General features: G+C 44.9%; 1 protein-coding gene across 2 annotated transcripts; it reads right to left on the reverse strand.

The window, feature by feature from the left end:
• Nucleotides 1-1,548: 1,548 nt before the first annotated feature.
• LOC121551263 (cytohesin-3) lies at nucleotides 1,549-12,585 on the reverse strand. 2 transcript variants are annotated; one of them, XM_041863832.1, is made up of 14 exons: nucleotides 12,486-12,585; nucleotides 11,976-12,042; nucleotides 10,800-10,882; nucleotides 10,451-10,515; nucleotides 9,774-9,840; nucleotides 8,837-8,955; nucleotides 8,625-8,705; nucleotides 8,378-8,490; nucleotides 8,019-8,167; nucleotides 7,790-7,901; nucleotides 3,346-3,422; nucleotides 3,151-3,222; nucleotides 2,715-2,863; nucleotides 1,549-2,547 (listed from the first exon to the last, which is right to left on the reverse strand). In XM_041863832.1, exons 1-14 carry the CDS (start codon nucleotides 12,489-12,491, stop codon nucleotides 2,463-2,465), a joined length of 1,245 nt encoding a protein of 414 aa, XP_041719766.1. In that variant the 5' UTR covers nucleotides 12,492-12,585; the 3' UTR covers nucleotides 1,549-2,462. The 2 variants fall into 2 exon arrangements, with proteins under 2 accessions (XP_041719766.1, XP_041719767.1); XM_041863833.1 differs by having other exon boundaries at nucleotides 11,976-12,082.
• Between the last annotated feature and the right edge of the window lie 944 nt (nucleotides 12,586-13,529).

Here is a 13,529-nt window from a genome sequence, read left to right on the forward strand (position 1 = left end):
CCCGGTGTTCGTACCGGGGGATCGGGTCTGGCTCTCAACCGAATCTGCCCCTCCGCCTGCCCTGCCGGAAGATGAGCCCGCAGTTTGTGGGGCCGTTTAAAGTCCTGAGGAGAATAAACGAGGTGACATACAGGTTGTTACTCCCCCCTGATTACCGTCTTAACCCCTCATTTCATGTGTCTCTCCTCAGGCCGGTGGTAGCTGGTCCACGGGAGGTTCCTCCACCTCCTCTGGACATTGAGGGGGCACCGGCGTACTCGGTCCGTTCCATCCTGGATTTGAGGCGTCGGGTGAGGGGCCTTCAGTATCTCATGGAGTGGGAGGGGTACGGTCCGGAGGAACGGTGCTGGGTCCCAAGGCGGGACATCCTCGATCCCTCCCTGTTGAGGGATTTCCACCGTCGCTATCCGACTCGCCCTGCTCCGCGTCCTCCTGGCCGTCCCCGAGGCCGGGGTCGACGCACTGCTGGAGCCGCGCGTCGTGGGGGGGGGTACTGTCATGACTTCCGCCGAGGCTGCCCCCACCCCTGGTTCGGGCAGGCTTCGGCGTTCGTCGTCACCGGAGTACTAGCTACTGCCGATCCCATTCTCATCACCCCACTTGTCATGTCTTGTCAATCACACTCACCTGGTGCTCATTCCCCTAATTAGTATGTGTATACGTGTTCCCTCTGTTCCCCTTGTCTTTGTGAGTGATTGTTTTGTTGTGAGAGCTTGTAGCTCGGTTGAGCTACATTTCACTGTGTTATTGCCAAGGTGGATGTTTTCCCTTGTACAGTTTCGTTTGACGCTTGGGGCATTTGATTTATGCAAACAGATTAAACTCTGGACTTCGGTATTTTACCTCCTGCGCCTGACTCCTTCTTTCACACCTCGTCATATTATGGTAGAGAAAAGAGCATTAAATTATCTGGCAACAGCTCTGGTGGACATTCCTGCAGTCAGCATGCCAATTGCACGCTCCCTCAAAACTTGAGACATCTATGGCATTGTGTTGTGACAAAACTGCACATTTTAGAGTGGCCTTTTATTGTCCCCAGCACAAGGTGCACCTGTGTAATGATCATGCTGTTTATGCAGCTTCTTGATATGCCCCACCTGTCAGGTGGATGGATTATCTTGGCAAAGAAGAAAACGCTCACTAACAGGGATGTAAACACATTTGTACCAAAACAATTAGAGAACATTTTGAACTTTTCAGGGATCTTTTATTTCAGCTCATTAAACATGCGACCAACATTTTACATATTGCGTTTATATTATTGTTCAGTATATAGCTAAGATCTGTATGATATTATTATTTAAGGCACTGTATTACATTTGTAAAGCGCTTTTCATTACACAGAATAATCTCAAAGTGCATAATAAAAAATATACTAGACGGAAACTGATAAAGAACACAGCTGACGCTACAAAGGAACAAGGACACCAAGGAGCACCGCTATCAATATAAAGCCTTGCTAAAGAGAAAGGTCTTTAGGCCCACTTTTTAGGTCCGTTTGATCATTATAATCTGTCATCTGTTGTGAAAGAAGTACACACATTTGAATAGAATATGTATGTATTATTTATTATTCATTCAACATTATTAAGGCATGTATACAGACATTTGTATTATCACTGTCTGTGCTTAAAAGGCAATGTGCAAAATAACTTTCTATTATAATACAGTATTTACAAAATACGTATGTTATGAGTTGAAAAATAAATCTGTACATATTTCTAAAAATATTAATACAATGCATTTAAGACAATGAAATAACGTCACAACACTGAATCAGTGTTGAAGTTGTGTCCACGTAACACTAATTCTATACCCTTGTGAGAGGAAATGGCTAGTAGTGCAGAGGTTTTCTAGGAACTGAAATTGCTGAGCCTGATGCAAGGTGAAAAGGTGCTGCATTTCCGTAATGTTTACGTGATGTTCCCTTTGTTCTATGCTTACTGTACAGAAACAACTATATAAAACATTTTATTAACTTTGCGTTATAAATTATATGTTCAAATCTGTCCTTATAGAATTATGCATTATTCTTACAGTGCTACACACTTATTTTGGTTTGCAACTCCTTTTCAGTACAACTGATTCGCTCTCACATGCTTCTAACTTCTTATTTCTAAGAAATAATGACAGAAATAACTTTCTAAATTACTAGTAATTTAACAGACTGAGCGACTCTAATTTGAACCATTAAATTTGACCTACAGTATGAGGTATGGGGAGTTTCTGGTTTGACAGCTGTAAACCACACACAGATCACAATTCTATTTTTTCATTTTGGGTAACATGTCTGAGTTACAGTATTGCACTAATGCTGTACTGTACAGCATTGTAATCTTAAACTCCATGTCAATTTACTTGGACCAGTCCATCATTTCAACAAACTGGCTGTTACGGAGACAGACCTCTACAGATCATTACCGGACTCATTTCCTGTGATGCTTTATATCATGTCTGATGTCTCAGTCCTGTGAAGCATTGTTGTTGATGACTTTCCTCTTGCGCAATGACACCAGGTCGTAGAAGGGGTCCTTGGTGATACTTGCTCTGAGGGAAAGACAGAAAAATAAGTGTCCAAATCATCATCATCATCAAGTTCACTTTATCCCATTGATTGCCAGTTGTGGCCTGGTGCCAGCATTACAAGCCAAGTCATTTGTGAAGTGTATATGTGTAATACAGGTATGTGTTAAGCCTGGGTTGAGGTATCTGACCTGATGGAGCCTATCCAGTCATCTCTCTCATCTGCTGTGGCTGCACTCATCCTGTAGGACTGGTGTTTCCCCTCCACCACCCTGCCTCCGTTCTCTGTCTTGCACGCCTTGATCTTCTGCCCTCTGGGGTTGTAGATCTCTAGACAATTCTGCTCACAAAGAAGCACACACATGCATACAAATGTTCACAAAACACACACCCAAGCCAAATTACTTGTAATAACTTTTTTCCAAAAAAGAAATGATCCCATAGTGTATTGGTCTAATTACTCCTAATCTTCCAGTTAAACCCATCCTTCCTCATACAGAACTGATGCTATGAGTCATACAGTGCCGTGACAGCTAAGAGAGTAGCTATGAGACTGAAACATCATAGAACAGGTGGCACTGCCATAAACCTTAGAAAGAAATATGCAGTCAGTGGAATACACAGTACCTGTTTGATTGAGTCTTCTATCTCTCTTACACAGAGGTTCTCAAGGGGAATGATCCCTATGGGGTCTTTATCCTGTGGGAGGAGGAGAGATGGTTTGGTCAAGGACTATAATTTAGCAGTAACTACTACCATCTTTTATCCTAAATTCCATTACTGGAAAACTCTATGACAAAGTTGGGGGTATAGCATACTCACTGTGGTATACACAAAGTAGTACAGACAGCTGTCTGTCAAAATAAACCACCGCCTCTTCCATGTTTTCACCCTTCCTCCTGCAGAGAGGAAAAGTTAACATTTCATTACACAAATGAAGTTTCATCAGAAAATTCTACATCCAACACGCTCCATAAAGGAAATCAGATCATTGTGTGGTTGTAATGAATACTCAGGGAGAAAAAGGTGTACATTCACGTGCAGAGCGCGGCAGGTGTTTATTACGCCTTCGCAAAAGGCAGGAATCGTTGGTCACAGGCAGGCAATGGTCATACACAGGTAGGCAAACAGGCAGGTGAAACAAAACTAGGACTGAAGGCTAATGGTTCTCACACACGAGGTAGGAAAAGGCTTAGTAGAGTCAAAACGAACAATACCTCACAAGGCACAAACAGACAGAACTGAACTAAATAAGGAGCTGATGAGACCAGGTGAGTAACTAACACAGGTGAAATCAATGAACAAAAATGAAAGACAGGGCTACGTTCAAGAACACAAAGAAACAGGGCTACGTTCAAGAACCCAAGGTGAACTAAGAAAATAAATACAGAACCTTACAGAGTGGGACGATCCGGACGGTTACAGTGGAATGCCTGAATCATCTCTGGGTCGAGGAGGTCCTGGTCGGGGACCCAGGACCGGTCTTCAGGCCCATAACCTTCCCAGTCCACTAGATAGTGGATGCAACCTCTAAGGCGTCCAACGGTGGGGGCGCACTGCGGGTTGAGACAGGTGGATGAAGAGGACTGTAAGTGACCGGTTTTAAACAGAGACACATGGAAGGACGAGGAGATTTTATACGGACGGGGTAACTGGAGGCGGTACGTGACAGGGTTGATGCGATGGGTTATGAAGCGAGGACAGAACTTTTTGCAGGGGAGGCGGAGCCAGATGTCTCTGGTAGAGAGCCACACGCTGTCCGGGGTGAAAGAGTGGCGTAGGTCGGCGGCGTCTGTCGGCAAAGCGTTTCTGGATATTAGAGGCTTCCTGCAGATGCCGGTGAGCGGTCTCCCATACCCGCTCACTACGCCGAAACCAGTCGTTGACAGCTGGGACAGTACCAGGCTCCGCCTCCCAGGGAAACATGGGGGGTTGGTAACCAAGGACACACTGAAACGGAGTAAGGCGGAGGAATGAATGCATGAGTGAGTTCTGAGCGTATTCGGTCAGAGACGATGTCCTGGCAAAGGTTGAAGCTTACCGGAAGGGCTTTTGGTTTGGGTGCAGACTGGACAGGAGAGTACGTAATCCCTGATGTCGGATGTCAGTGAGGATCACCAGAACTTACGGGCTAGAAGTTCGGTGGTTTGTGTAATGCCCGGATGTCCTGACCCCAAGGACGTGTGACACCATTGCATCAGTTGGGGTCTAACAGCTGCTGGTACGTAACTCTTCCCAGCTGGTGTCTCAGCAGGAGCCAGGTCTGAGGTTAGGGCTTCTTGTATGTCAGAGTGCACCTCCCACTGTATCGGTCCCATAATGCAAGAGGAAGGAAGAATGGGTGTAGGGTCTGAGTTACTGGTCGGAAGGTCAAACTGTCAGGAAAGAGCATCAGCTTTTACGTTTTTCTTTGTAAGTAACATGAAAATGGAAGCGTGTGAAGAAGAGAGCCCAGCGATCTGGAGTTTAACCTCTTGGCCCCTCTGATATATTCCAGAGTACGATGATCTGTTAGGACGAGAAAGGGATGTTGTGCGCCCTCCAACCAGTGGTGCCACTCCTCGAGGGCCAGCTTGATGGCGAGGAGTTCTGTTCCCCACATCGTAATTCCTCTCAGCGGGGGATAACTTCCTGGAGAAGAAGGCACAAGGATGTGATTTTGGAGGTGTTCCCACCCGCTGAGAGAGTATGGCTCCTACTCCTACTTCGGAGGTATCCACCTCCAGGGTGAAAGGAAGGGTCGGATCAGGTTGGCGAAGGACAGGAGCTGAGGTGAAGAGGCGTTTCAAGGTGTTGAAAGCAGTCAGTGCGGTATCAGTCCATTGAAGGGTCCGGGTCTTTTGGCTGGTAAGGGCAGTGAGGGGAGCGGTAACAGAACTGAAGTTCCGAATGAACCGGCGATAGAAGTTGGAGAACCCAATGAAACGATGGAGTTCCTTAACGGTGGTGGGTTTGGGCCAGTTACTGACGGTGGTGACTTTGTTCTCATCCATGCTGACCCCTCCAGGTGTCAGTGCGAAACCGAGGAAGTTTACTGAGGTTACATGGAAGGTGCTCTTTTCAGTCTTCACATAAAGGTTATGGTCAAGGAGCCGTTGAAGAACCCTTTGTACATGCTGTATGTGTTCCTTCAGGGAGAGGGAGTAAATCAGGATGTCATCAATGTAGACGATGAGAAAGCGGTTGATCATATCCTGGAAAACCTTGTTCATAAAGGATTGGAAGACGTTGGGGGTGTTAGTAAGGCCGTAGGGCATGACCAGGTATTCGTAGTGCCCTCGTGCGGTGATAAAGGCTGTCTTCCATTCGTCGCCTTCACGTATACGGACAAGGTTATAAGCACTCTGCAGGTCGAGTTTTGAATAGATGTTGGCGTGGCCCACTTGTTCAAGGGTCGCTGGGATCAGAGGAAGAGGGAAACAGTTCTTGACCGTAACGTCATTCAGGGAATGGTAATCAATACATGGACGAAGACCACCGTCCTTTTTTCCAACGAAGAAGAAGCTGGACGCAGCCGGAAAATAAGGACGAATTAAACCATTTTCGTGTAATTCATCAATGTAGTCCTCCATTGCCTAATTTTCCGGGATATATGGGGGTAAACACGGCCCTTTGGTGGGGACACTCCAGGGAGTAAGTCAATAGCACAGTCCCCTGGGCGATGTGGTGGCGGAGTGGAAGCCTTGATTTTGCTGAAGACATTGCTGTACTGGACGTATTCAGATGGTATGGTGGGTGGCACTGCAGAGGCAGAGTCCTCAATGGTGGTGGCTCTGCAGGGTAGGTTGAGACAACTGGTGAAGCATGTAGAAGACCAGGACAGTAGTTCACCTTGTCGCCACGAGATGGCAGGGCCGTGACGACAAAGCCAGGGATGTCCGAGGATGAGTGGCTGTTTGGGGGATGAGAGTTCCATGAGTTGAATGGTTTCGGTGTGGAAGACTCCAATCTGGAGGGTAACGCTCTGTGTCAGGTGCGTAATGAAGCCCGTGCCCAATGGCTGCCCATCCAGGGTGTTAATCCTTAAAGGAGGGGTGACAGGTGTAAGATCAATGTCAAGCTCTTGTACTAGCTGGTGATCGATAAAACTACCTGCTGCTCCCGAATCTAGCAAGCCCTCTACGTACTTCGTAACCCCCTTCACGGTTATCAATACTGGGATGGAGAATTGCTTCTGGGAGATATTTAGAAATACGGATCCGCTTACCTGCATGGCAGCAGTGGGACCCTTATCTCTCCGTGGGGGGCGAACAGGGCAATGGCTGAGTAGATGATCTTTCCCTCCACAGTATAGGCAGAGCCCTTCTTGGATCTGCCTTTGATGTTCAATACACGGGAGAGGAGCATGACCCAACTGCAAGGGCTCTGGAAGACTCGGGCGGGATGACGGAATCATGGAAAGAGAAGGTTTCGGGTTCCTGGGTGGCAGAGTTCTTCGGCGGTTGGCAATGAGGTGGTTGATGGAGATGGACATACGAATGTATTGATTTAAATCCTGAAGGTCACCTCTACAGGCCAGCTCCGCCTGAAGTTCCCTGTTGAGCCCTCTTCAGTAGACGGTAAGTAAAGCAGCCTCACTCCATCCACTCCCTGCAGCCATGGTGCGGAACTCGGGGGCATACACGGCATCTGAATTGCGTCCTTGTTGAAGGTCTATGAGGAGGTCACCTATAGGACGACCGGATGGAGAGTGATCGAAAACCTCTTTGAAGAGGGTGTGGAAATGGGTCTCGGATCCGAGTTCTGTGCTGTTGGCAGTCCATATGTCGGTGGCCCAATCCAGGGCTTTGCCTGTGAGTAGAGACACAACAAAATCCACCCTGCTCTTGTCGGTGGCGAAGTTAGTGGGGTCGCCTTCGCAGAAGGCAGGAATCGTGGTCACAGGCAGGCAATGGTCATACACAGATAGGCAAACAGGCAGGTGAAACAAAACTAGGACTGAAGGCTAAAACTGGTTCTCACAAACGAGCTAGGAAAAGGCTTAGTACAAAACTAACAATACCTCACAAGGCACAAACAGAAAGAACTGAACTAAATAAGGAGCTGATGAGACCAGGTGAGTAACTAACACAGGTGAAATCAATGAACAAAAATGAAAGACAGGGCTACGTTCAAGAACACAAAGAAACAGCGCTACGTTCAAGAACACAAGGTGAACTAATAAAATAAATACAGAACCTTACAGTGGTAAGCTTATTTTTAATGCTTGGTAATGGCACAATGATAAGACAATTCTCTCAGCTAGTGATATTGCTAATCATCTCACCCATTTTGAGCAGCCAACCCTCTCTGTCCGGGTTGAAGAAGGTGTGTGTGAGGTCGTTCCCATCATCCTCTGGGATTTTGAATGGCTCGTTCCGAATGCTCTCATAGAGTTTCTGGATTTAATGAGGTAGTATATGAGAGTTAACTACAGCTACAGACAATAACAACCAAATAGGGGTCACATTCTGAGAGTGGAGTTAACTCCTGACCTCTGACCCCTGAGGCCTCACCATGAGCAGGTCGTTGGGCAGGTCACCCCCGTTGTTGATGCCTCTGTTCATACTGAAGAAGCGCTCCAGAGTGGGCTTGTCCTTCACGTTGGGGTTATGGAGACTGGTGTTCAGCATGATGACGGCAAAGGACAGGATGTAGCAGGTGTCTGTTTGAAACACCCACACATTTTATTACTGTTGGGTCAATGATATTTATTTGCATCCTTAATCAGCCTCACTTTTGAGAAATGATTTGAATATGCCTCAAAATGTACTCCTCAACCCCCTCCCCATCTGTCTTGCTGATCTGTCAGTGTAGGTAGTCAGCAGCATGGTAGAGGAGGCTGGTGCCTGTGCAGTACAGTACTGTACAGTACCTGTTGACTGGAAGACCCCTGCATTACAGTCACAGTAGCGTGTAGCGAATGCCTCCATCATCCTATCAATCTTCTGGGCTTCTCCAGGGAGACGGAAGCTCCACAGGAACTGCCTACAGGGATGAGCCAGGGAACAGACAGGGATCAGACAGGATTTACTCTGGAAATGAATATCTTTCAAAGGCTAATAATGAGAATATGTTCATGTATGAGTGTAAGAGATGTACCAGTGTAGTGCAGAACTAACCTCAGTGCCTGCACCAGATTCAGGTCGGAGAACTCATGAAGTTCTACAAAGGCTTTCAGAGTTTGAAGGTGCATTTCCTCCCTGCATGAACACAAACAAGAGGCAAATCAGTGAGATGGAGATGATTGAGATAATGACTGGTTATGATAGTCATCATTATCCCCATCAACAAAGCCATCATTATCTTGGTCATGTTAAGAAGCATTGTGTACCTCTCTCCCAGGAAGTTCCCTATGGCTGTCTTGTTCAGTCCTTCCTCTTTGTACAGGAACTCAGCCACTGCCTCTGCTGTCCACTCCAACAGGTCATTGTCAACCAGGTACAGAATACCCTGGGGGAAGAGGCCATGACAAGTCAATGAACACATGTATGAATTTGGAAGATATGAATGCATTGACGTATACTTAAAATAAAAAATAGCAGAACTCATAATGTGGTCCAAAGCACTGTGATGTGCAGTAGTGGTCATGCACATATGAACATTCTGTATGCATTGTCTGACATTCAGAGAGAGCCACTGGAAGCAATATATCTTCTTATATCTAAACAATGCAGAGCTTCCAGCTAAAGAAACCCATGATCTGCTTGACTGGATCTCTTGCCTCTGCACACACGCAAACACAGGCTTTTCTCCAGGGTGGTCATACAGGCCAGGGGGACTTTATATTATGGGTTTGACCTCTCTTCAGATGAGAGGAAAGGAGGAGTGTTTGTGGTTTGAGCAGGAGCGTGCGCCTCTGCTCCTCTTCACGGAACAGGATGTGGTTCTCTCTCTCGTTCTCTCCCCCTTTCGCTGCCCCCGCACAGCTTGCACTTCTGCACATAAGTCACATCACTCGCTCAACATTCGTTCATTTATTGTGTCAGATTATTTGTTCTGTCATCTTGCAGTTAACTCTTTGACCTTCTAGCTGTGGCAAGCCTCCGTCAGTAGAGGTGATAACTATACACATCTCTACTACTTTAATTCTAGAATTGAAGCACTTCACATTTCGGGACATATCTGATCAGTATGTATTTGTGTTTAGTGTATTCCATATTGAGTAATGTTATATACAGTTTATGTTATGTGTAGGGACCTGACTTTGTCCTAACCAGAGAACCAGGAAAAACTAAGGGCCCTAATTACAGTGCCTGACATGAGCTCACCTTTTTAGGGTCCATGTTGAATTTCTTTTTCCCACATAAGAACCTCTTGTTTCTCACAACATTTTTGCTGAAGAGATACAAAGACAAAACAGAAGAAAGATTGAAAAAGGTTAATGACAACACTTTTACCCATAAGCGTTATACTAGCTACAGTATGTGTCCACTGTATCAGAGATGACACACAGTGAGAGTGAAGGCAGCTGGGGTTGTCCAGCCAGGAACATGTCACAGTGTTTCATGCTGCTGACATTTAAGAGGTTTACCACATTCCTGTAGCTGCTAGTGAAGAAACAGGAAACACACATATACAGAGGGGCCTTACAGATGGGGGGCAGAATCTGTTCTTGTTCTGTAGGACAACGCCCCCAGATGCCACTTATGAGGATGAGGAGGTGACCACAGCAGGGGGGGGGGTGCAGCACCCTCTGCACCACTACTTCCCGCGGCTATGCCTAGTTTGAGTTATGGAGGGATAGGACATCAGAGATGTGGGAGGAGCCTCTTTGTCAAGATGGATGTCTGGGAGTATTGTTGATCTGGTGTTTGGGCTGTGATAGATTCAAAAGAAGCTACCACACACTGCAAAGTGTTACTGTAGCTAACTCTCCCACACAGGAAGAGGCCTACTGGTCAATGGTAACCTATCTGAATGAGCCATTGTGCAAGCTCTAACTTACTTCTCCTCGTCTGCCTCAATGTTGTGGATTTCCGTCATGACGCTGTCAATCTCCAACCTCAGCTTCTACACAAGGGGAAATGATGTCAAAGGGATGAGATGGTAATATATAGTATTTTAACCATAGGTGACTCAAGCCCTTGGCACATACACTACAGAGGTGCAGGGTCAGTCTATTCATAAAACTGGACCTTTCTGAGATGTCATAACTTTTGAGGGAGGCTTTGTGAATGTAATAGCTGTTGTAGGTAATGTCACAATACAGTTAGTTTTATTCTGGCAAAATGCAGTTTCATAAAGCATTTTGACTGTACATAAAGAGCAATGGTTGAGAGCATGATTTACTGTACCTGAATGTCATCTAATAGGTCACTCTTGTGAAACGTCATGGTGTCTATCTCCTGCCTCTCCACTGAGCTAAGCATTGTGGAAGCTGTAGAATAGATTATACACACAAACATAAACACACAGATGAAAACATCATTATCATCAAATGCATAAATGAAGCAGTCCGACAAAACCACTAATTGAGACATCTTCCTGTATACACTGAAAATGTCAAATGTGTCAGAAATGTGCCTTGACAACCACCCTCACACCAACCCTAGCATAACTCAACCTACTGCACTTCTCAGCACTAGCTAAATATAACTGCTGAACTTCTCTTTCTACAGAATGAGCACCAGTAATGTCCATTAGTAGCTGATCTGCTCTAGTCTTGCCCTCATAACAGCTTCTCACCGTTTTTAGATGAGGGTTATAGACACACCTAAAATACATATTCATTACTCCCTTTTCAGGTTATAACTAAACAATACAACATTATAACAAGACAATACAACATTATAACTACACATTACAACATTATAACTACACAATACAACATTATAACTACACATTACAACATTATAACTAGACAATACAACATTATAACAAGACAATACAACATTATAACAAGACAATACAACATTAACTAGATAATACAACATTGCCAAACTCCATCTACCATGACAATTAGATGTGTGAACACTATACCGTGAGCAACACCTCTGAACGATACTCGATAGTCAGTAATGAGAACTTAAGGTATATGAAGGCTATATGACAACAATATGTCTCTATAAAGTCAGGTGGTGCTATAATAAACTGAATAACATTCATCACTGTGGTAAAAGTGATCAAAACAAACCACTTGTATCCATTGAACACTGCTGACTTTATAACACAGTGTATGTAGGTCATGGTAAAGAGACTGAAAGCACAATATTCACTGTAGACTGTAGTGGGTATCTATTGTGAAGACAGGTACTATATCATTACACTTTCTTATTAGTGTGTTTCAATTTCATTTCTCAAGTAAGCTATTCACAGCAACAGCTCAACACCCCATTGTCTACTGACACTTCAAAACTTCATCATCATACAGAAAGACACTAATGTGTTGTTCATTGTGTTAATCCCCAGCTACTATAGCCTAATTTGGGATGTTAAATTGCAAAATGGACTGTAAAACGTAAAAACCTTACCTTTTCCCCAGAGGAAGCTGTCTTTTCTTTGGCTGCCCATGTTGGAGGTGTTGGAGAGAGACTGTGGCTGTACAGGAAACGTGTCAGTGTTGAAGTACTGTAGCCTACTGCAAGAAAGGCATAAGCTACACTGCCAATACCATCCTCAAAACATAATGACCTGGCCACCTAAAGTCAGTGCTGTTACTGAAAAACAAATAACATATACAAGTAAAGAAGGTGTGTGTGTGCGTGTGTGCGTGTGCGTGCGTGTGTGCGTGCGTGCGTTTGCGCTGTGTGTGTGTGTGTGTGTGTGTGTGTGTGTGTGTGTGTGTGTGTGTGTGTGTGTGTATTGACAGGTGATACCAGTTCGAGATAGATCTAATGCACAATATCCAGAATTATTCAGCGGTCAGTGTAAATATGTAGCCAACATTAGTGAACTTAAGTCATTTGAAAATCACTTGTGCTGAACTCAAACAACCACAGATTGAAACTCTGGGGAGACTAATAGATCAACCAATTGCTTACCTTCATAAATAGATGTATGAGGTCATGAGAGAGTCATTAAGTTCTGACAAGACTCATGTAGACATGTACAGTAGATGGGAAGAGTGCTTCAGGCAGGAACTGTAAGTCGCTCTGGATAAGAGCGTCTGCTAAATGACTAAAATGTAATGTAAATGAGTGGAAGCCACTTGTGACGTCTCAAGTCAAGTACCATGCCCAGAGTTGCGCAGCTCAAACCGTGAGCGCGTTCGTAAATTCACTCTGGCGTGCCAGAATTCAGAGCGTTGTCAGATTGTCAGTTTGTAAATTCAGAGCGTTTCGCTCTCGGAGCGTTCAGAGCACTGGACGCTCTGGCCGAGAAGTAGGGTTGATACGAGCGTTCTGACCTCAAATGAGAGAACACCTCACTCTGACCATTTTACTTGCCCTAGCAGAGCTGGTTAGGCTGTTTTCATGTTAAATAGAACGTTCGTGACTGTAACTGTGCTGCTGGCAACAATTTAATTACATTTTTTTGCAGACGTTTACTGACACCGGTCATATTCAACGGGTATTGCATGTTCGTAAATTCATCAGTTATTAAATTAATCAGTTATTCTGCACTACTGCACACTCAGACGAGAGTGCTCTGAAATCAGAATAGATGGCAAGAGTGAATTTACGAGCGCACCCCTAGGCATCAAAAGTGTTTTTTATAAATCCACTACTTTTTGAAATTATATAATTCACTGACTACTTCTTAGTTAGGCCTATAAGCGGTCTTTTCAGATTGTTCATGTTCATTTACAGATTTCTGCAACAATAAAACATAGAACTTCTGTGAGTATGGGCTAATTGTCAGCCCAGTTTATATAACTTGTGTGAGTATAGGCTACTTGTCAAACGCTGCGCCCAGTTTCTTGATATATGGCACCATCTAGTGAAAATAAAACGGAAGTGCATAACACTGTCATACAGCCTAGGTGAAAAAAGTGTGTGCGCACTTGGACAATGAAGTCATAGCCTAGATATGCTTAAATGTCAGTGTGAGTCATAATATTAGCTTCTGAAAGCTTCACTGAGAAT

The sequence above is a fragment of the Coregonus clupeaformis genome, chromosome 35, assembly GCF_020615455.1.
Source record: "Coregonus clupeaformis isolate EN_2021a chromosome 35, ASM2061545v1, whole genome shotgun sequence".
Classification (NCBI taxonomy): Eukaryota; Metazoa; Chordata; class Actinopteri; order Salmoniformes; family Salmonidae; genus Coregonus; species Coregonus clupeaformis.

Coding starts and splice junctions, on each gene's coding strand:
- LOC121551263 (XM_041863832.1), bottom strand. Junction 10,883..11,975: donor CAGCTTCCTCTGGGGAAAAG/GTAAGGTTTTTA, acceptor TCTATTCTACAG/CTTCCACAATGCTTAGCTCA. Junction 10,516..10,799: donor ACCTATTAGATGACATTCAG/GTACAGTAAATC, acceptor CCCCTTGTGTAG/AAGCTGAGGTTGGAGATTGA.